Consider the following 21856-nt stretch of genomic DNA (forward strand, 5'->3'; position numbering starts at 1 on the left):
CTGAGCGGTCGTTCGACTTATCGGTGATCTTTGAACTATATAGTTAGTCCTGCCAGGAAGTTTAATCAACCGCGGATCGGCAGGATCGAAAATCGGACGTAGGGATCTGTTCTTTGGCTAAAATGATTTTCAACCGGGTTTTATTCAGAGCTGTTCTCCACAGCAAAGGTAAGATGACAGAAAAGTAATTCATTCATGCCTACGATTTTCAAGGGTATGTGTTTTATCTTGATTTTCACATCATGAACGCAGTGTTTATTTTGTAGCCTGACCTTAGCTTAGCATTCTCGTAGCACTGCAGTCACACTGGAGATTTTCTCCTCGTGAAGTTGTGGATTTTATGGCAGTTCTGCCCAACTGGGTGTTTTTGGGCAATGTTAACCCCTGTTAACACATTCTTATACTGTTTATTTAGTTTACTGTTTTTGCCCCCACCTAATACCACTCTGGAGCGTGGAGGGGTATTTATGGCTGCTCAGCTTGCTGGAAGACCCACGTTTGACTGAGGACTTGAAATAAATTGCTTTTGTTCTTCGGTCCCATGAACTCTAAATAAATACTCTGAGATACAGTATTGTTGACTTGGGACACGGCCGGTGACACGGGTTTGTAAACAGCCATCTTCTACAGGTTTACAATGACTGATCCTTCTCAGGTCATACTGATGTTATTTCCCTTCATGACTGTTTCTTGTACTGACTGTCAATGTACATCTCTCAGTAAAAACTGTGTGTGTCTTCATACTGGTGTTTCCTTAGTTGGATCCAGGTCTGTATTCACCAGCTCCAAACCTGACACTGTCAACCCCAACTGGTTTCGAGTTGGCCTCGCCTTTGGAACATCTGCTTTCCTCTGGGGCCTGGTAAATGACCTCATCATTTCATGCAGATCATTTTCAAATATCATTGATAGATTTGATCATTTGTTTAAGTTCAGTGTCTTATGTCCAGGTTTCTGTTTATACATCAGGCATGACATTTATATCATTACCACTTGTCCAACAACGTGTTCATGTCTTTTAACAAGACTCAAACCTTCTTTTCTGAACAATGAAATATTCAGGTTTGAGTGTAAAGTATCTGATCACCATGCAGCACAACAGTACCTCAGTGTGTCTGCCTTTGTCTCACCCAGGAGAGGGCAGCAGTGAGCAGCAAGAAATCCTCATTTCAAAAATATATATTAACTTTGTGATTTCAGTGACTTTCAGTGAAGGTCGGTGGATTATGCTGAATATTAAGCAGAACAACAAATGATCATATAGATGTTTGAATGGCTTTGGTCTGAGATTCTAGTCATTACAGTTCTAGGGTTTAGGGTCCCAGGTTTTCTTAGTTTTGTTTTAAAGGTTAGTCTTTAGGTACCAAGAAGAACATGGAACAATAAGAAGCTATAAAAAACAACAGAAAACTAAATTCTTAATTATTCTCACAAACTAAATTACCTAAATGAATCCTTCAGAAAGTCAAACACTCAATTATTGTAGCTGTGGAAGTCAGTTAATAATGTCAGATTTTGATGGGTGTAGTTTAATATGAGGAGTGTTCTAATTGAACCAGTGGGTACGTTTGAATGACCTGTGTTGTTGTTGTGCATCTGCAGCTCTTCAGGCAGCACAGCACAGATGTACATGAGTACAAAGTGAGGAATGGTTTGGAATAACCCACCATGCTGGTACGTTACTGCCTTTTCATTTTGATGATACTGAAATCTACTGCATATAGATCTGAAGTATTTTATACTATTTGTATTCTGTGATCTGATACTATGATACAGTCTGAACTAATGAAACATGACTCTTTCGTTCTCCTCCTGTGCAGGAGTCCTCAGGTTCTGTCTATGGGAAGCAACTGTTCCTCCACTTGTTTCTGTTCCACTGCTCCTGATTCCTCTCTGTGTGTAAAGTAAAATAAATCATGTGAAATAAACATGCGTCATGATCATTTCACAGCTGCTGTTACAGTAGGATTGACATGTTTGAGCTTTTCTGTAACTACAATACATTAATGAGGGTTAAATCTCATAATTTATGTTTTGAAAATCACAGAGCAGGAGAATCACCTTATCAAATTACTTCAGTGTCACAGTTAATTTGTTTATTTTTGTTAATTGTTGTACATAATGTGTTTTAAACACTTGCAGAACACACAAACAGACATGTCCTAACTGTAACCCAGTGCATACACAGAGAGAACATTGACAGAATTAAATGTTAAACTATGTGTGGAAAATGAATCTTAAAATCCTCAGGTTATGTTTCTGTTCATTTTAGTTGATGGACGTCTGTGATAGAAAAGAACACGACTGCTTCGTGACACCAAACAGTCACTGCTGTGTTTGTAGCGTCTGAATGTGGAGTGAGATTTTCAAAGAGCTGAAGAGAACTGTGAGGACAGACATTTTTCTAATTTATATAAATGAAAAGAGTATAAAAGTAACATAGTGGTCACATGTTGACCTTGACACCTGTGCTTGACATGACATTTCTGGTGAAACAGGTGGGGTGGGGGCTCAAAGTCAATTACCCTTCATATTTGTATGGGGGGTTATTAATGCCACCAAAAGAAGGAGTGGGAGAAAAAAATTTCATAAGCTGGCAACAAGGTAAGTGAAGTTGTAACTAGATTAAGCAGCTGGTGTAAAATTAAAAGGGTTTAAGAGGCCAGTTCACTCAGTGTTGCTGTATTTTTTTTTTAAATAAGTCAAAATGTCATATTTTATTTAGAACACATCTGTGAATATATCTGTTCAAGTGCCTTTATTCTTTTTCTCAAATAATGTATGTTTAAAAACAATACTGCCCATTAACAGAAAGTTGTGAGTGTGGGGTCAGGTAGAGCAGGGTGGATATGAAGGACAAAAAATGACAAGTATACGTAAATGAATAAATGTGGAAATGAATAATTTCAAAAAAAAATAGAATAAATACATTTTGGTATTGAAAAATACAATTTCTGTACTTTTTGATTTATTCATTTATAAGTTTATTCACTTAGTTATTTCTGCATTCATTTAATGGTTTACTTAAGTATTACTTTATTAATTTATTGTTTTTGCTTTTCAAGATTTATTTCTGTTTGTCTACATGTATATACATTTATTTATTTCTACATGCATTTATTTATTGTGTCCATATGTTAATTAGGTAGGTGGTGCTACCTCAGTCTAAAGCCTAATTGGTTATAGCAGTGTGATAGACTGGATGGATCATAGGTGATTTATCTTTCCAGTGTTAGCGACTTTGACACTAGAGTTTGTGACTCTTCTGACTCTTTAGTGACAGAACCAAACAACTAATGTAGAGGCTTTTAGGCCAAACCTTAGCTACACAGTGACAGTTCAGCCCAGTGAGAAGCACTGCTCTGCAACACTGACTAACCTTCTCTCTCAGTGATCATTTACATGTACATTTAGCCAGTAAACATGCGTTGCCGGGGTGTTAACCACTCCTCTGACATGTCTCCTTCCTGTTCCTTCCTGGCCTGTTGTCTTGGGGCATTAACCACCCCTCATACAAGGACAGCACGACAGTCTTGTGTAAGAGGGGGCGGGTCCGTCCTCCGCCTCCTCTCACGTTTCTGTGACCGGACCGGGGCCGCCATTCATCCAGTGTTTGCTGAAGCTGCAGCATTTCCATCGGAGCAGACGGAGAGCAGCGATGTTTTCCTGCAGAGCGGCCTGGCAGCGGTGTGGGCCTGTAGTGCGGAGAGCAGCCTACAGCTTTCCTCCGGAGGGTGAGTTTCCTCATCCAGGCTAAAGCGTTAAAACAGAACACATATGAACCTTTGTGCTTGAATGTACCTCTGTGGTCTGTGCCCCCCGTCCCTTCCTGATGAACCGCTGCAGCAGTACACCGTGTCCTCGTTCATCTCTCCACAACCGCATCATGGAGGATGGCAGAGTCTGTGCGTGTTACACGAAGGTCACGATGAATTTTTGGCTCAAGTTTGGCTGAAAGGATTTGTAGAGTATTTCTGTCCCTCATGTGGAAGTTGTGTAATTTGTTGGACCGCACACGTTAGTATTTGTCACAGAGCTGTAGTTTGACTCGGTGTTCATCACGACACTGAACACAGCAGCAGACTGGTCACATAACCAGTGTGACCACAACCAAACCACTGATACCAACGACACACACGTTCCTTGTCTCCTCTGTGGCGTCATGTATATAATATATAATGTGCATGTAAATGTCCCTGATGGTTTCAACAGTAAGGACCTGGTTTGTGTGTAAGTGACCTTCATTAGTCTGCAGCGAGCCTGGAAACGTGGTTGACCCTGTGAGTCACGTGGTGTTCGCGTGTGACGGTAGTCAAATGTAAAGAGAACAGAGTCTCGAGCCGTACCTCCACAGTTGTAAGTTGCGCCACGAGCCAGTCGGTGGAGCTGTTGTCTGCTGACGTCACATAACCACGAATGATTAGGGTCAATAATAGAAGCAATCACTGCTCTGACGATAAATCATCACCCGAGCTGTCTTTCAGTGTAGGGCATCTGTCAAGGTCTGTGTCCTCATCAGGATCCGTGACCCTGTTCACATCAGGGTCTGTGTCCTCACCAGGGTTTGGGGCTCTGTGCACATCAGGGTCTGGGACTCTGTTCACATCAGAGTCTGTGTAGTGTACTGTAGTCCACCATGTCCAGACTGCCTTAGGGAACACCTTTTGGCTCCCATGTCCTGGCAAACAGTTAGGTCCTGAAACGGACAGGGGCCCTCGGGGGGCTTTTTCCGTTGTCATGTTGCCAGGCTCTACTGGGCACCTCTGAAGAGATGACATCACAGGAATGACCACTCTTAGACCCAGAGTCCAAAGTCCATGACTTCCCCTCCCCAGTCCCACTTAACCAGAGGAGGGTAGCATGGTCTAATCCTGTGACATCCTGACCCCCCCCCCCCCCCCCCCACCCCCCTTTCGGAACCTGACTCCGCTTCAGGTTCATGTCCATGATGTGACAGAATCTGTTTCTGCTGCTGTTGGAGTTTTCACATGGTGTCCAGTCATGTAGTCGTAAGCAGAGTAAAACTGACTCGTTAGTGTTGTGTCTCACTGATCTGTCTCCTGCAGTTTTTGGCTCATACTTGATTTAGTTGCCAACCAAGTTATCTGTATGGAACAGGAGTGAACTATGTTGAGCTACGGTCTGTGTGTTTTTGGTGTTTAAAGCTGATGTCAGGTATCTTTTATTCAGAGGTGTTGACTCATGATTCAAAACTAAAACAAAGGTTCAAACAGAACTTCGTGTCTGCTCCAGGATGCGTTGACTATCACTTTCAGCATTAAATCGGCTTAACCTCACTTTGGTATTTCAAGGTCCTCACAACACAGGTTTTAGAACAGAAACCAGTACCCTGTACCCTTCTGTCTAAGGATGTGGGGTAAGAAGCATCACCTCGCAGATGTCAGACAAGTGTTGACAGGCTTATTTTTGGTGATCTAAATCTGCTGTGTTAAATCCAATCAGAGTGAGAGGCATTGTGAGCCTCGGGTTTCTTTCACACCTTCACACAGAGAGCTTCATATTATAAACTTGTGTAGCACATTCACCCTCCTGCAGGGTATCTTCAAAGCCAAGAGGATCTGCACACGGTTACTGATACATGGAGGCAGAACACTATATGAATGAAAGTTGCTCTGATTTAGTGCTCAAATCATCTACAATCTTCATTCTGTTCTCAGAAAATCCTCCAATACTTCAGGAGGTCAAAGTGAGAACTCTTACATGAGTCATCCAATAATCAATCAAAAATCACTAATCACAGGTTTGAGCAGAATCTAACATGTGACTTTAAACCACTTCCAGTTGTGCAGCGGCGGCAGATGTCCTCAGTTCCTGGTGGTTCAGGGGAGAATATAGTCTACGCCCTGCTTTGTGGTGGAGCCTTTGTTGGTGCTGTGTCATATGTAAGTTGATCTGTTTCACTTAATCATTTCACCTTCACAAATCACACACACAAGACCAACATACACTGACTAAATAAATAATACACTGAATAAATAAATTAAATACACCAAATAGATAATACACTGAATAAATAATTAATAATACAATGAATATATAATAGAATGAATAAATAAAACACTGAATAAATAACTAATAGTGCAGGGTATTATAAATGTATATTATAATATTAATACATAACTGATTATTATATATATATATATATATATATATATATATATATATATATATATATATATATATATATATATATATATATATATATATATATATATATATATATATATATATAGTATTATAGCTGTTATACATAATACAATAAATATCACTGAATGTCTTGATGTGAAATAACCAGAAATATTGTCCCTCTCCACAGGCATACATCACTGTGTCCACAGACAACGCCAGGTACAATGAGCATGTTGCACAAATCAAGGCCAGACCCAGGACAGAGTGGGTACCTAAACCATGGCCACCTAAGAGTAAGTATTCCTCACCTGCTACAACCTCTCTACCATGAGACTGATGCTGGTCAAAGACCAGATCCCTTCACTGATTGTAAAACATGACAGCATGAGCAGAGTAATCCTGGTTATGGTTTGGTTCGGATAGCCAGTTGTATTTTAGATCTGGTTCCAGGTTGGTCAAATATCCTAATCTGGATCTGCAGGGCTAACAAATCCCTCAGGAAACTTTCTTTCCTCGTTTTTGTTATGTTAAAGGTTGCAGACTGTTTTTTTAGTCGACCCTGACACACCACACAGACTGACATCAGCTGTAACTGGTGTAACTAAATTTACTAAAATGAAGTCAGTGTCTCTTCAGGGCCAAATATTACTATTCTATACTATATATTCAGTACTATACTATACATTCTATACTATACTATACATTCAGTACTATAGTCAAAGTCAGCTTTATTGTCAATTATGCTACACATACAGGACATACAGCACAATTGAAACTACGGTCCTCTCGGACCCACGGTGCAAATAAAAATATAAAATATAATGTAAACAAAAACTTTTACAAAAAGACAGTGCCATGATAGTGCAGTGATTCAGTGCAGGGGCAGGGGAGGGTTATGTGTGCAGTGGGGGGAGTTGAGTCTCCTGACAGCCTGGTGAATGAAGCTGTCCTTTAGCCTGCTGGTTTTGGCCTGGAGACTCCGCAGTCGTCTTCCTGATGTAAGCAGGCTGAAGAGGCAGTGGGATGGGTGGGTGGGGTCACCTGCAATCCGGAGGGCTTTGCAGGTGAGGCAGGTGTTGTAAATGTTGAGAATGGAGGGGAGTGAGGCACTGATGATCTTCTCAGGTGCTCTCACTATGCGCTGCAGGGTCTTGCCACAGGACACAGTGCAGGCACCTTACCACACAGTGATGCAGCTGACTCAATGGTGCCTCTGTAGAAGGTGTGCATTGATGGGGGCTGGGGCACCGGCTCTTTTTAGTTTGCGGAGGAAGTACAGGTGCTGTTGGGCTTTTTTGGCCAGTGATGCGGTGTTCTTGCTCCAAGTCAGATCTTCAGAGATGTGCACACCCAGGAACTTTTTGCTGCTCGTTCTCTCCACTGCAGCACTGTCGATAGATAGAAGAGCATGCTGGGTGTGCACAGTCTCCTGAAGTCCACAACAATCTCCTTTGTCTTCTCCACGTTCAGACAGAGATTGTTGTCCTTGCACCACGCGGCCAGTTGGCTCACCTCCTCCCTGTAGGTGGTCTCGTCATCGTTGCTGATGAGACCTACCACAGTTGCAAACTTGATGAAGATGTTGGAGCTCTCTTTCGGTGTGCAATCGTGGGTCAGCAGGGTGAAGAGTAGGGGGCTCAGCACACATCCTTGGGGGGGCCCCCCGTGTTCATAGTGATGGTGCTGGAGGTGTTGCTGCCAGCCCGTACAGACTGTGGTCTCCCTGTCAGGAAGTCCAGCAGCCAGTTGCACATCGAAGTATTCAGCCCCAGCTGGTCCAGTTTGTGAATGAGCTTTTCGGGGATGATTGTGTTGAATGCTGAGCTGAAGTCGATAACCAGCATTCTAATGTAAGAGTCTTTCGTCGCCAGGTGTGTGAGGCTGAGTGAAGGGCAGTGGAGATGGCATCATCGGTTCAGCAGTTGGACCGATATGCAAACTGGAAAGGGTCCAGGGAGGAGGGGAGGGCAGACTTGATGTGCTGCATGACTAGCTGCTCGAAGCACTTCATAAGGATGGGAGTGAGTGCGACCGGGCGGTAGTCATTGAAGCAGGAGGGAGACGACTTCTTCGGGACTGGGATGATGTTCGTGGCTTTGAGGCATGTGGGGACAACAGCCTGGCTCAGTGAGGTGTTAAGGACATGTCCAGGAATGTTGTCAGGACCCGGGGCTTTACTTGCATTGGTCCTTCTGAGGGATCTCGTCACACTGGCTGGGGAAAACGTGAACACCTGGTCGCCGGGAGGAGGTGGAGTCTTCTGTGCCGGGGTGCTGTTGTCTGCCTCAAAGTGAGCAAAGAAGTCCTTCAGCTGGTTTAGCAGGGAGGTGGAGTTGACACAGGTCTGCGGCGGGGGCTTGTAGTCCATGATGGTCTGAATACCCCGCCACAGGTTCCTAGTGTCTCTGCTGTCACTGAATTGGGTGGCTATCCTCATGGAGAACTGTCTCTTGGCCTTTCTGATGCGTCGTGACAGGTTGGCCCTTGCTGTCCTTAGGCCCACCTCGTCCCGTGCTCTAAAGGCGGCATTTCAAGCCCTCAGGAGGCTGAGAACCTCCCCAGTCAGCCATGGCTTCTGGTTGGCCCGAACAATGAAGGTTCTGGTGACCATGACGTCATCCATGCACTTCCTCATGTAGGCAGTTGACGGTCTCTGTGTACTCATGGAGGTTAGTGGTGTTGTTAGAGGTAGCTGCCTGTCTGAAAATGTTCCAGTCTGTGGTGGAGAAACAGTCCTGGAGTGCCTCAGTGGACCTCTCTGGCCACACACATACCTGCTTCCTTACTGGTTTGGTGAACCAGTGGTCTGACAGTGGAGTGGTCTGAGGCACCGAGGTGGGGGAGGGGGATGGCTTTGTAGGCACCTCTCTGTGTGGTGTAAACATTGTCTAGTATGTTGTTACCTTGTGTGGGAAGGTTGATGTGTCCGTGAAGTTTGGGAAATGCGCTCTTTGGGTTTGCATGGTTAAAGTCCCTGGCCAGGATAAGGAAAGTATCTGGGTGGGCTGTCAGCTGCTCACTGATGAGTTTGTAAAGTTCATTCAGTGCCTCACTCCTGTTGTTGGAGCCGGGAGGGATGTACATGGCTACCAGCAGTATGGCCGTAAATTCCCTCGGCATATAAAAAGGCCTGCACTTAACAACCATAAACTCCGCCAGTTTTGAGCAGTGTTTGCAGACCACAACAGCGTCGCGGCACCAAGCATTACTAATGTAAACACAGAGTCCACCGCCGCAAGTCTTACCTCCCTCGACGAGAGCTCTATCTGCCCAGTGGCATGTTAGCCGGTTGAGCTGAATGGCGCAGTCCGGAACGCTGTCGTTGAGCCATGTTTCCACAAACACAGCACTCTCTCACAATAACTAATACTAATACATTCAGTCCTATACTATACTATACATTCAGTACTATACTACAGTCACTCCTATACTATACTAAACATTCAGCCCTATACTATACTGTACTGTACCACACTACACTAAACTATACTATAAAGTACTATACTATTCATTCATAACTATACTATACTACACTTTAGTATACATTCAATCCAAAGACCACATATTTGAATGGCTGTTACAGGTACAGGTAAACGGAATCATCAGGTGTGGAGTCACTGCCTGATGCTCTGATGTCTTCACCTATTATCCCCAACACTGGTGGTAATAGTGGAATCTTATTTCTCCAGTGTAGTTTACTCTTCACACAGACAGTTGTAGACTGACTCACCTGAGGTTGTCAGTGTTAAAGTCGTTGATGAGACAGTAATTGTTGGTTTGATCACTGAGGATGAAACAGTTTGTTAGCTGATCTTTCCTTCAGCTGAGCTTCAGGAAAACTAAAGAAATTATTTTGATTTCAGAGTGCACCAGCATGTAGCTGTTAAAGGTGACTGTATTCAAGATGTAAATGAATATTAATATGTACGGACAGTAATTCAAGCATGTGCTATTTACAGGAAAGTTTGACAATGCTTAGACTTGCTTCTGCCCTACTTTCTGCTTCAATGTCTGTAGTTGATAAGAACAAACTCAGTAAAATCATTAATATCCAGAAAGATTGTGGGTTCCCATCAGGACGGAGCTATAGGGTCACTCCCTCATGGGCTTCCTGTGCCCAGACATCTTTTATACCAGCATAACCCCGTTAAACCAGTGCTCAAGGTCAGAGGGTCTTGCTTGTTCCCAGTTCCTGATGGTTAATGCTGCTGTGGAGCAGTTTATTGTGAAAGGTCTGTCTTCACTTGATGTCTTTTCTGTAGTGATTGTGTTAATCTGACAGTGTCCACAGACACAAACAGAGAGGATAATAAACTAAATTAATTGATCTAATCATATTCATCCTCCCCAGGGGATAAACCCTGTGTGATTTAAGGCAGATATTGTGACCAACCATATCCACACAGTGTTAAAAGGAAACATATTGGTTCAAATATGTATCAGATTGTTTTTAAGCTGTAACACAATGTAAACTGTAAACAACAAACAACAACTGATTGTAGATAATTGATTGATGTGAGGAAACTGTGATTCCTGTGACTAAACAGTGCACCACAACTTTTCCCACATATAATAAGTACATATATTTGAGTTCAATAGACCATAACTTAATGCTCATTGGCTGAGTGGGCTGTGACTCATTGTGGCTTCTGTCTCTGTGAAACTGACACACACTGTTTCTGTTTGTTTACAGGTAAAGATGATGAGGAGGGTAAGTTCTGTCATCAGACTTTATTGATCATCACTGCCTGACAACTGATCACTGATGCATGTTCCTCAGTGAGACTCATCATCACACTCACCGCTGTATGACTTCATCATAGTTCAGAGCTTTGACACAAACAGTGGGAAGGAGAAAAAAACAAAACACACACACACACACACACACACACACACACAGAAACCCAGAGACTGATAGTGGATTTTTAAAGGCTGATACAATAACCGTAGTTTGTAGCAGTAAAAAGCAGATAGCTGATTAATCAGCTGATATGATCAATATGGTCCTCCAGCTGCCAAAGTAATGTAATAAACAAGATAAAAACACATTGTCTTTTAATTCAGTATAATTTATAACTAAAAATTAGGGCTGTCAATCGATTAAAATATTTAATCGCGATTAATCGCATGAGTGATCATAGTTAATCATGATTAATCGCATATTTTTAATCTGTTCTAAATGTACCTTAAACTGATTGTAATACTCTTTTCAACATGAGAATAGACAAATGCTTGCTTTATGCAAAAAAATCATGTTTATTTATTGCTACAATGAGAAATACTCTCAGCTCAAGTAACTAACATGTGCAAACTGCATTGTAAAACAAGATGCTGAAATAAATATGGTTTGCTTCATGCGAGGAGGGGGCGCCGGGCTCTCTGCATCCGCTGTGTGCTTGGCCGACAGGTGGTATTTGAGACTAGACGTACTCCGGTGGTACGTAAATTCACCGCGACAATAAATACAAATTACTTTTGTCCTGTCAAGAGAGCCATCTGGCAAGACTTTGAAGCTGAACTTGCCATTCAAAATATCTTTTTTATCCATTACTGCTCACAACGGCATCGACCTCGGTGCATTGCTTCCTGATTTCCCGAGCTACGGAGTGGCCCGAGGTTCAAATGTCACAAGCGTTAATCACGTTAAAAAAAATTAATCCCGTTAAAGGCATGTTGCGTTAACACGTTAACTTTGACAGCCTTACTAAAAATATATGAAATATATAAAAATATAGTTATTGACCATATTTTAAATCTTGTGTATCGGTATCTATTAAGAAAAAAAGTTGTTTATCACTGTGTTGTCAGTTTGTCAGTTTGTGTATATTCCAGAGAAATAAACTGAACACAGTTCAGACTCTCAGACTATGATGACAAAGCTGGATTATATAAAGTTAACTGTCAGTTAAATATGAATGAATTAAATGTCCCTGTGTGATTGGTGGAGGCAGAGCAGCCATCAAAGTTCAGCAGATTGTGATTGTAAAGCATCACATCAGCACCGATTAATTTATTGACCTTTAATTTACCAAAAAACTACAGTTGGAGGCTGACAGATTCAGAATCAACAGCTCTGATGTGGAGTGATGAGGAGCCAAGAACACCTCTGAATAAGGCTTTAAACTGGTTGTTGTGTGCAGGCTCAGGCAAACACATGATGATGAGCACAGATTACAAATTGATAAAGCAGAAATCCAGAAGAAGAGCAGAGGTGTATAAAGGACAGCTTTATCCAGATGTGGTCCCAGACACTGCCAACAGTTTCCTCTGGCTTCTGTCTGGGTCTGTTGGGTAGGAGGGTGAGGGATTTCCTCAGTCCTGATCAGGGTTGAGTTCTGACCAGTGTTAGCAGAGCCTTGGAGATACTGGATTCTAATGTGCGTCATTACAAAGCTACATAAATAAAATCACACTCTAAATTAAGATCAAACTCCCTCTTCACTTGAACATGAAGTGCTGCAGCGTGATGTCTGTTTAGCTGTGCTCAGTGAGACACTGGATGATTTGTGTCTGACTCTGTGCATCAGTTTGAAGGAGGCCAAACGGTCATAAGAGCACAGGAGAAGTGTGGATTATTGTAATTGCTCCTCATCAGGCTGAGAGAGTCAAAAGTTCAAACACTCAAACATTAGACTGCGAGATGTCTGCAGCATCTTGTCTCTGTTCTCTGACATGAACAAGTCATTTGTATTGTGATTGTGACATTTTAAATGACAGTGAAGGTTTATTTAAAAAAAAAACTCATTTCAAAACATCAGCTTTGAGCTCATCATTTTTGGGGATTTGTTGCTCTTGGATGCTAAAATCAAAGCTGTCTAACTTATAATTGAGGTAGGAAGAGAAATACATAGATTCAACAATAACATATAAACACTGTGCAAATAATGAATTGACAGGATGCTGTAAATGACATCGGTCAGTCACTGGTCTGTTGCTCATATCAGTGACTGACCAGTAAAAGTTCAGAACTTCTTTAAATCTGCTCCGAAGTGTGACTTCATGTAGCAGGCTAACGTTGGTTAATGCGAGTTAGCCATGTAGCTAGCTGCATTTAGCTGAACAGCTCCAGTACCCTCTGAGCCTGTTTAAAGTTTAGTCGTTAACATAAAAACTGAAAATACATGAACATAACTAGTCCCTGCAGCCGTGTTGCTGTGTGACTCACTGCTCAGTGACTGTTCTGAGCTTATGCTAACACAGGCTAACATCACTTTTACTGTAGCTTTCTGATGTGGAGTGCTGTGGTTTTAACAGGCCATCGTTTCCTGCACAAAACTAAGAACAGACAAAATATTGTAAGTCCTGATGTTTCATAGTGTTGAGTTTTATTTAAACAGCTGCATTTCATCCTTGTCTAAATGTACAGATCTTCTCTATGTACAAACATGACTTGATCAGGCTTCAGTCTCTCCTGAATTTATCCCAAATCCTGTCATCAAACCATCAAACCTGTGTTGGTCCCTCTTTTCTCTCCCTCCCACTCTCCACTGTGTCCCTCAGACCTCCTGTCAGCTGAAGTGGATCAGTTCTGAGGCCTAAAATAAAAACTAAATCTTATATTTTCTTCCATATTTGATTCATCTGAAGATGTCTGTACCCTGAGACAAATATCATCTAAAGGCCAGTTTGTGGTTTCCACTCCCCTCAAAACAGTCCCACACGGCTGCAGCAGAAACCATGACGACCTCCGGACACTAAGAGGAAGACGCTGCTCACACAGACCTCCCTCACACCAACCTCCATCACACAGCCCTACATCACACAGACCTACATCACACAGACTTTACATCACACAGACCTACAGTGTGTGGATGTGGAAACCATGAATTGGCCTAAAAGCTTCCTCACCATTGACATCCATTGCATCTTACTAGCAGCCTGTATCTATGTTTAATGCTTAGCCTTTGTGGTTGACTTCAGATTGACAGTGACGTGCAAACTGAACGAAGCTTTTTGAAAAGTTTCTTCTTCCCGTTTCTCTAACTCTCTGTCTTTACTCTTTTCAGTGTAATGGTAAAGCTAAGGTCCTCTGTGGCCGCGTGGATATTCATCCTAGAACTGGACTCTTTGGATCTGAACAAGAAAACCAAAACCTTCCCTCCTCCTTCCCTCCTCTCCTGTACTCCTGAGACAGACTCCTCGTCTCGGCCTAGAACCAGTGGGCATTACTGTGAAGGACATTGATTCTCTTCTTCTGTGTTTTGCCTTGTGCTGCTAAATGTTAATGTAATAAAGGGACATTGTGAACACGGTTCTGGTCCTGAATGTCACAAAACTGACTTTGTTTTTGTCTGACATTTGCCAGTTGATGAGCAAGGCGAGCCAGGCTGAAATGTTACAGTGACTCTACTGTGGCTTTACTGTTATTTCGTTCAGCTCGGTTGACTCAACTGTGGCTCTACTGTGACTCTACTGTGACTGTACTGTTATTTAGTTCAGCTCAGTTGACTCTACTGTGACTCTGTTATTTAGTTCAGCCCAGTTGATTCTACTGTGGCTCTAATGTGACTCTACTGTGTTAGCACTGTTATTTAATTCAGCTCAGTTGACTCTACTGTGACTCTACTGTGACTCTTCTGTGGCTCTACTGTGATTGTACTGTTATTTAGTTCAGCCCAGTTAATTCAACTGTGGCTCTACTGTGACTCGACTGTTATTTAGTTCAGCTCAGTTGATTATACTGTGGCTCTATTGTGGCTCTACTGTTATTTAGTTCAGCTCAGTTGATTCTACTGTGACTCTACTGTGGCTTGACTGTGACTCTACTGTTATTTAGTTCAGCTCAGTTGGCCTTACTGTGGCTCTACTGTGACTCAACTATTATTTAGTTCAGCTCAGTTGGCCTTACTGTGGCTCTACTGTGACTCAACTATTATTTAGTTCAGCTCAGTTGATTATACTGTGGCTCTATTGTGGCTCTACTGTTATTTAGTTCGGCTCAGTTGATTCTACTGTGACTATTGTTATTTAGTTTAGCTCAGGTAATTCTTCTCTTGAGGATCACTGTTGAACTGTGGTTCAGTCACAGCTGGTTTCTGGTTGCAGTCTGTTGTTAATGATGGTTAAATGGGGACGAATGGTGGTGGGCTCTCAGGTAAAACCCCCCCCCCTCCCCCCAAGGCTGTTTAAGTGTCAGTGTCATTGCAGAGCTCCTGATAACTCATAGCTTGATAATTGGATGGTAAGAACCAAGATTTAACTCCCCCCCACCCTCCCACCACCACCACCACCTACCCAACCCCACCCCCCATCCCCCACCCCCCCACCCCCCAAGTCTTTGTCTTTCAGTTTGCATGCACTTTGTGTTGTGACTGTGTTGCCTCTGAGGGTGTTCAGATGAGGCAGTGGTATGCTTTAGAGAGGCATGCTATAAAAATACTAGTGAAGATACAGTGCTGTTTGAAGCTTTGTTTCCATCCAACTGTTTGTCTGGACACAGTTTGATCAGAGGTGATGTCCTAGCAGAGACCTGCACATCTCTAATGATGTACGATGATAAATAACAGTCAAACACAACAGCATCTACATTTTAGGGCTTAATAATGGGTTTAATTTGTTAATGAAGAGAACAACTGTTTTAATTGCTCATTAATAACACAACACAGACAGTACATCTTACCAATTGTACTTACATCACTTTGGTTGGTCGACGTTCAGTAGTTGATTTAATGACCAAATCAACTGACCAGTGTGTGAGTTTTATTTAAATGGTCAAATATTAAACTGTCCTCATGTTGTAATGTTTTAAATTTAGAATAAAATGTGACAGCCCAGTCTACGTTAAAAGATCATTTAGTAGGGATCAAACGCTTTGGATGGAAACTCAGCTACTGATAATATAATAATAAAAACCTAATGTTGCTTTTTGAATAATGATCATAATATATCACATTAGATGTTTATCTGTTTCCATGCAGTGTTTCACTGTATGAGCCTGTAGAAGGCTGCTCCAGTGTTAGTGATGAGGGTGGGGTTCAGGGGGGCTCTGTGGTTCAAAGTCTAAAACTCTCCTCCTTGTGTTCCAGGTGGAGAGGAGGAGGCAGTGGCTGAGGCTGATGGTGGGGAAGAGGAGGTTGCTGCCAGTGAGGCAGAGACGGTGGTGGAGGCGGTCGCCGAGGTAGTGAGTGAGGCTGCTGAGGTCGTTGCCCAGGCAGCAGAGGGTGTCGCTGAGGCTGCACAGGAGTTGGAGGAAGTTGCAGAAGAAATCGCCCAAGTGGCCGAAACTGTCGAGGAGGCTACCCAAGCTGTCGCAGAACCAGCAGTTGTTACTGCCGAGGACCCCGAATGCAATGGTACGACTTCTTCATCTGACGAGGAGGCAGCTGCCTCTGAGGCCTGAGGGTCTGCACATGCACCACAGGGAGAGACACACACTACCAGACACACACTTGACTATCTCTCACCACCATTGTTAAAAAGCCCTTTTCCTCTCTCAACACTGGGAACAGTTGAACTGGTAACTTACAGTCACTGGCTTTAGAACCACTAGAGGTTAGCTGCATCTCCTCAGGTGCTTAGGTTCACCTCGTATTTAACTTTGTCTTCCTAAAATGTTTTCTTTTGTATTTATTGGTGTGGGTACAAAGGGCAGAACTGTGTGCAAACTAAGCTTTGAGATGCTGTTGATGTGCAGCGTAGATCACAATGTGTGATGTCTACATTTGTTCCAGTTGTTCTGCAGCCTAGAGATGCTAAACCAGCAAGGCCACCTCCTCAGCAGGTTGATGATTGACAGCTGACAGCTAGACATTTCCAAAGTGGCAGTGAGGTCTTAATGCGACACTCATTTGCAGTTATGGGTGAAATAAATGTGATCACTCTGATTTTGCTCAGGTAACATGACTAAATACCTGCTTGTTATATCTGAAAATACCACAAGCTTTGTCTCAGGTTAAACCAAACACATGCAACTAAAACAAGCAGGAACAGTGTGAGATCATTGAATCTTTGTTCTGAAGTTCCTGATGCTATTTTCTGAAATTTGACATAACACTGTATTTCTTTGGTATAAACATCTGTAATGTTGTTCTACTTTGCCAGGTACCACAGAGCAGGTACACACCTGTTTGACATGAGATGCTCTGAGAATGTGTACAAACTCTGTAACTGCTGCAGTGTGTTCTTTTCCATAAGTGTAATGTGAACCTGTCAGAGGAATCAGACACTGTTAAAAACTCATTAGGATAAAAGTGATTCAAACAACCATATGTGATCATATCTTTACTTTGCTTATAACTGGATAATGAGCACTGTAAACAGTTTACGGTAATCCATAGAGCCAAACAATAAAGCTGTTATCAAACTGGAAAGGTTTACTCCGTCTTCAATTTGTCTGACTTCATCTTTTTACCAGTTTTTATTTGGACCTTTGAGGAAAGACAATACAACCCAGTCATCCCAGTTAAACACTTTAATTCCTCACAGATTTACTAATTCAGTGTCTAAAGATAATAGGAACAATTTGCTTTACCATCTCAGACCATATGTATGCGTATGTGAATATATTTTAATGAGGTCTGCGTCTGACTCGGCTGCACTGGGACTTCTTCAAGGCGGTGACCTGGGGTAACTGGATAGCTTTTTAAGTCTCAAACAGGACCTGACTGATAAATCTGTTTTGCTGGTGTATTGACCGATTGCCTCTCACAGATGATCTATATCGGTGCTGCTGTATATTTTGGCCACTGGTGCTGAAATACCAAAGATGATCTAGACTAGAGAATGAGGAGGTTTTTTCAACGATAAAATGTCTAAACCAGTACACACTGGGTCTTGACATCTTTGACTGTAAAGGTTTAAATCTTTTAAATTTGACATTAGAGTTCAGTCCAAACACCTCCCAAAATTACCTATTAATAGGTTTGTTTGTGTGTGGAACCTGAGATTTTTTCTGTACTTGTATGACAGTAATCTGATTGGTTTGCAGCAAAGTATCGTTAAACCTGCTGAATAACACACTTTCCTGGTAATCCTCTTGTTTCGTTTCAATTTCTTCAACCTCTATGGGTGGACCTTTCTGGCACTAAATCCTTTTTCACTAGAGGGATTTCACAAATGCCTAACAAGTTGCCTTGGTTAACCAACTCAAGTTGTGTGAGCTAAATGTGGGAAATATAACTTGAGCATCAGTGATGTTTGGATGGGATTTTGTGTTGCAGTGCTGCTGGCAGCTGCCTCTACCCTAGAGGTACCGAAGGAAGAGTTTGCACCCGCCAACATTAAAGTTGCCCCTAAGGAAGAGTCCCCAGCACCAGAAGAAGCAATGCCTGTGGAAGAAAATGCTCCAGAGGCTACTAACACACAAGAAGAGGCCCCTGCACCAGTTGAGGTTGCATCAGTTGTTCAGGAGGCTGCCCAAGTGATTGAAGAGGCCCCTGCACCAAAGGAGACTGCCCCAGTAATTGAAGAGGCCCCTGCACCAAAGGAGGCTGCAGCTGTGGTTGAAGAGGCCCCCACAGCAGTGGTTGAGGAGGCTGCCCCAGTCATTGAAGAGGCCCCTGCACCAGAGGAGGCTGACCCAGTGATTGAAGAGGCCACCGCAGCAGTGGTTGAGGAGGCTGCCCCAGTCATTGAAGAGGCCCCTGCACCAGAGGAGGCTGACCCAGTGATTGAAGAGGCCACTGCAGGAGTGGTTGAGGAGGCTGCCCCAGTGATTGAAGAGGCCCCCGCACCAGAGGAGGCTGACCCAGTGATTGAAGAGGCCTCTGCAGCAGTGGTTGAGGAGGCTGCCCCAGTGATTGAAGAGGCCCCCGTAGCAGTGGTTGAGGAGGCTGCCCCAGTGACTGAAGATGCCCCCGCACCAGAGGAGGCTGACCCAGTGATTGAAGAGGCCCCCGTAGCAGTGGTTGAGGAGACTGCCCTAGTGACTGAAGAGGCCCTCACACCAGTGATTGAGGAGGCTGCACCAGAGGTTGAAGAGGCCCCCGCACAAGTGGTTGAGGAGGCCACTGTACCACTAGAAGAGACACCTGCACCAGTTGTTGAGGCCTCAACACCAGTAGATGTTGCACAGGTGGTGGAAAAAGCAGGTGCAGCCACAGCGGAGTCCTTGGAGGAAGTTCCCAAGAGAGAGTACATCGTTGTTGTTCTGGAAGGAACACCTAAAGCAGAGAAGAAGCCTAAGGTTCTGGGAGTGGGGCCAATTACTGGTAGAATCATTCCCTCTCCAGATGAGGACAATGCTTCTGAGGTACCACATAACTTTTATTAGACTTACCAGTTGGGCTGATTAAATAATTCAAGTCCAGATGTTGTTGAATATAATATTTATTTCCCAGCCTTAGTTGTACAGTGTAACAAAGATGAAATGACTAGTTTTCATTATCAGGATGCTTCAGAATAACCACATATGAAATGAAATGCCCACTCAACCCACAGTCCACCCCAGTCTGAAAATTAACTCTAACATGATTTTTTATATTTTGCTACTCAGGGTAGGCGACGTCTTCTTAGGATGCAAATGCAGTAGTTCCAACTCAGGTACTGAGCCTCTGACTGTTTCTACAATGGCAGAGTAGACATGATTAAAATGAACAGTCCTACCCATCACATCTACATTGTTATACTTCAGGTTCTAATACACACTAGGGATGTAAAACAAACTGGGATGTATTCATGGAGACACATTGAACAGTCCTATTGACCTTTGTTTTTCTGTCCTCAACACAGTAAACAGCTCCTGAATGATGACTCTATATCCCAAGAAAGAAGAGGATGTGCCTTTCTCCAACACTTTTCCTTCCTTCGTTCACCCGAAACGCAACGGACTGATATGTAGTTTCACTGTGAAGACACTCATACAATAAAACTGTCATTAACTGTGTTAGCAGTGGCCCATATGGCCCATTCCTATGACACTCTGCACTGACTTACATGTCTGGACTCTGTAGACCCCGATGACCCTGGTCAGTGGATCTCTGCTTTATCTTTCAGTAGCTTCTGCTGTTGTAACTTCTGTGAATTATAATCTGTTTACACCTGTGAACAAAACTGAGCCATTCAGTCACCTGTTTTTACCTGTTACAGTTTACTCCCTCAAACATCTCTCCAGTGGAACAGTTAAACACTCACCATCACATCCCGTAAATCACTGCCCAGCCACTTGTGATGTGAACCTACAGTGTTATCTCTTGAAGTAGGGGTGTTAAATCACCAGCATTCTTTATATTACCCGACTTCAGGTCTTTCTTCTGTTTCTGTTGGTGTGAAAATGAACATCTGGAAACGCCTGCCCTAGAGCATGTGCTACCTCAGTTTTCCTCATGTTTCCAGTTTTTGACACTGCAACCTCTTTTTGGTGTGATTACAATCCGAAACAAACAGCACACGTTCTCAGCTTCTGTCTTCATCAAGCACATTCTTAATTTTCAGAAACAAATCATGTAAAACTAACCGCAGCCGCACAGCTCTCATTGGGTTAAAACACAGTTGTGACATCAGTAATTAAACACACTTTGAAGATTTCAGCCCATAAGAACATCACATACTTTTTGTAGATAATCTGATGAATACACAGTAAATATGTGGGAACAACCACCTCCCATTATGTAGAGAATGGCAGCATCATGTTTTGGCAGTCCTTGTTAATCTGCCCTTTCTAAGAACTTTTCTTGTGTTGTTCTAGCAGTCAGACCTGTGTGGATGTGTAATTTAGGGGCTTGCAGCAAGTATGAAAAGTCTTGTTGGTATGTCATGAAATCTGTGTGTGTTGGAATTGCAGTATGTCTAAAGAAAGACTCCAGTGTGAAGTGCTTTGACAGCTGTGTTGTAGTTCTTTGGTTTCCCATTTCACATTTTCTCACCCCGCTATTGAATTTCTAATTCTTAGTTTGACGTACAATGTTTGAAAGAGATCTGAGATCATTGAAGTAAGCATTGAACTTTAGTGTTGGTATGCTGCATATTAAGAAAATTGTAATTAGATATAGAAAGTTACACTTTGTCTATTTCTTCTACAGCTGGACGTGAGTAGATCCCTTTCACTGAGCGTGGGGAAGCAAACTGTGATTGAGACATTACTGTTTTTCTTGTTTTGCAAAATAAAGAGGGATTAAAGATTTGATTTTGTCTGTTTGTCTGTCATTTATCCCAGGAAAACTTGACCACTGGATTTAACCTAATGTGACATACTGCAATATTTACATTTACATATGCTACAGGCAAGGGTATACACCAGGCAGGACAAACCAGGACTAGCTGGTTAGCAGTGACTGAACTTTGAAATCAAGCTATCACTTCATATATCACTTCATTAATAAATGACAGCTCTATCCAAGCAAATACTCAATATAAAGTAAGTAAAAAGTGTGATTGGTTGAGTCATGATTGTGGGTAAAGAGCTGAGAGGGGTCTCCCTTCAGACTGTAACTAGGGGGTGTAACTAAGTTCTGCAACCTGCAGACAGATCTAGTTTTTCTGATTCCAAGAACATGTGGACAAACTGGCAAACAACTGCTATATCTTCCAGAAAGCAACAACAACTACACATTTTTTCACCTACATACTTAAATTCCCACGAGCTACAGTTCCTACATTACAGCAGTGCTCTCTGGTGGACTAACTTTTAATACACTCCATTCCACATTAATATATCCCTCACCCCTTAAGCGGGGTCCAACAGAAACATTACAATAGTTATTTTTTTTCTTTTTGATGTTACCAACACTATTACCTTAGTTTAGTTGAAAGTCTGTAAGGTAATGGGGTG

At 42.7% G+C, this 21856-nt stretch overlaps 2 protein-coding genes across 8 annotated transcripts; both read left to right on the forward strand.

The window, feature by feature from the left end:
• Positions 1–9: 9 nt before the first annotated feature.
• Positions 10–1928, forward strand: ndufc1 (NADH:ubiquinone oxidoreductase subunit C1). Its single transcript, XM_071458659.1, has 4 exons — positions 10–168; positions 759–862; positions 1603–1674; positions 1821–1928. The coding sequence occupies exons 1-3, from the start codon at positions 123–125 to the stop codon at positions 1660–1662; spliced, it is 210 nt and encodes a 69-aa protein (XP_071314760.1). The 5' UTR covers positions 10–122; the 3' UTR covers positions 1663–1674; positions 1821–1928.
• A 1567-nt stretch (positions 1929–3495) lies between these two features.
• On the forward strand, positions 3496–21211 carry mgarpa (mitochondria localized glutamic acid rich protein a). Of its 7 annotated transcripts, XM_071458652.1 has the most exons (10): positions 3497–3734; positions 5803–5903; positions 6338–6443; positions 10844–10861; positions 16176–16442; positions 18309–18697; positions 18743–18811; positions 18851–19339; positions 19583–19629; positions 19819–21211. In XM_071458652.1, exons 1-9 carry the CDS (start codon positions 3659–3661, stop codon positions 19616–19618), a joined length of 1551 nt encoding a protein of 516 aa, XP_071314753.1. In that variant the 5' UTR covers positions 3497–3658; the 3' UTR covers positions 19619–19629; positions 19819–21211. The 7 variants fall into 7 exon arrangements, with proteins under 7 accessions (XP_071314749.1, XP_071314752.1, XP_071314750.1 ...); XM_071458648.1 differs by having other exon boundaries at positions 3496–3734; positions 18309–18811; XM_071458651.1 differs by having other exon boundaries at positions 3496–3734; positions 18309–18766; positions 18812–19339.
• The last annotated feature ends 645 nt before the right edge of the window (positions 21212–21856 follow it).

Source organism: Trachinotus anak, unplaced genomic scaffold (genome assembly GCF_046630095.1).
Source record: "Trachinotus anak isolate AG129_WGS33_773 ecotype Australia unplaced genomic scaffold, CSIRO_AGI_Tana_v1 ptg000021l, whole genome shotgun sequence".
Classification (NCBI taxonomy): domain Eukaryota; kingdom Metazoa; phylum Chordata; class Actinopteri; order Carangiformes; family Carangidae; genus Trachinotus; species Trachinotus anak.

Excerpts from the sequence above, each read along its gene's own strand:
- ndufc1 (XM_071458659.1), top strand. The coding sequence starts at position 123 with ATGATTTTCAACCGGGTTTTATTCAGAGCTGTTCTCCACAGCAAAG. Across the intron at positions 169-758 it reads AGCTGTTCTCCACAGCAAAG|TTGGATCCAGGTCTGTATTC; the intron begins GTAAGATGACAG and ends GTGTTTCCTTAG. Across the intron at positions 863-1,602 it reads CTGCTTTCCTCTGGGGCCTG|CTCTTCAGGCAGCACAGCAC; the intron begins GTAAATGACCTC and ends GTGCATCTGCAG.
- mgarpa (XM_071458646.1), top strand. The coding sequence starts at position 3,659 with ATGTTTTCCTGCAGAGCGGCCTGGCAGCGGTGTGGGCCTGTAGTGCGG. Across the intron at positions 16,443-18,308 it reads CGAGGACCCCGAATGCAATG|TGCTGCTGGCAGCTGCCTCT; the intron begins GTACGACTTCTT and ends TTTGTGTTGCAG. Across the intron at positions 19,340-19,582 it reads ATGAGGACAATGCTTCTGAG|GGTAGGCGACGTCTTCTTAG; the intron begins GTACCACATAAC and ends TTTGCTACTCAG.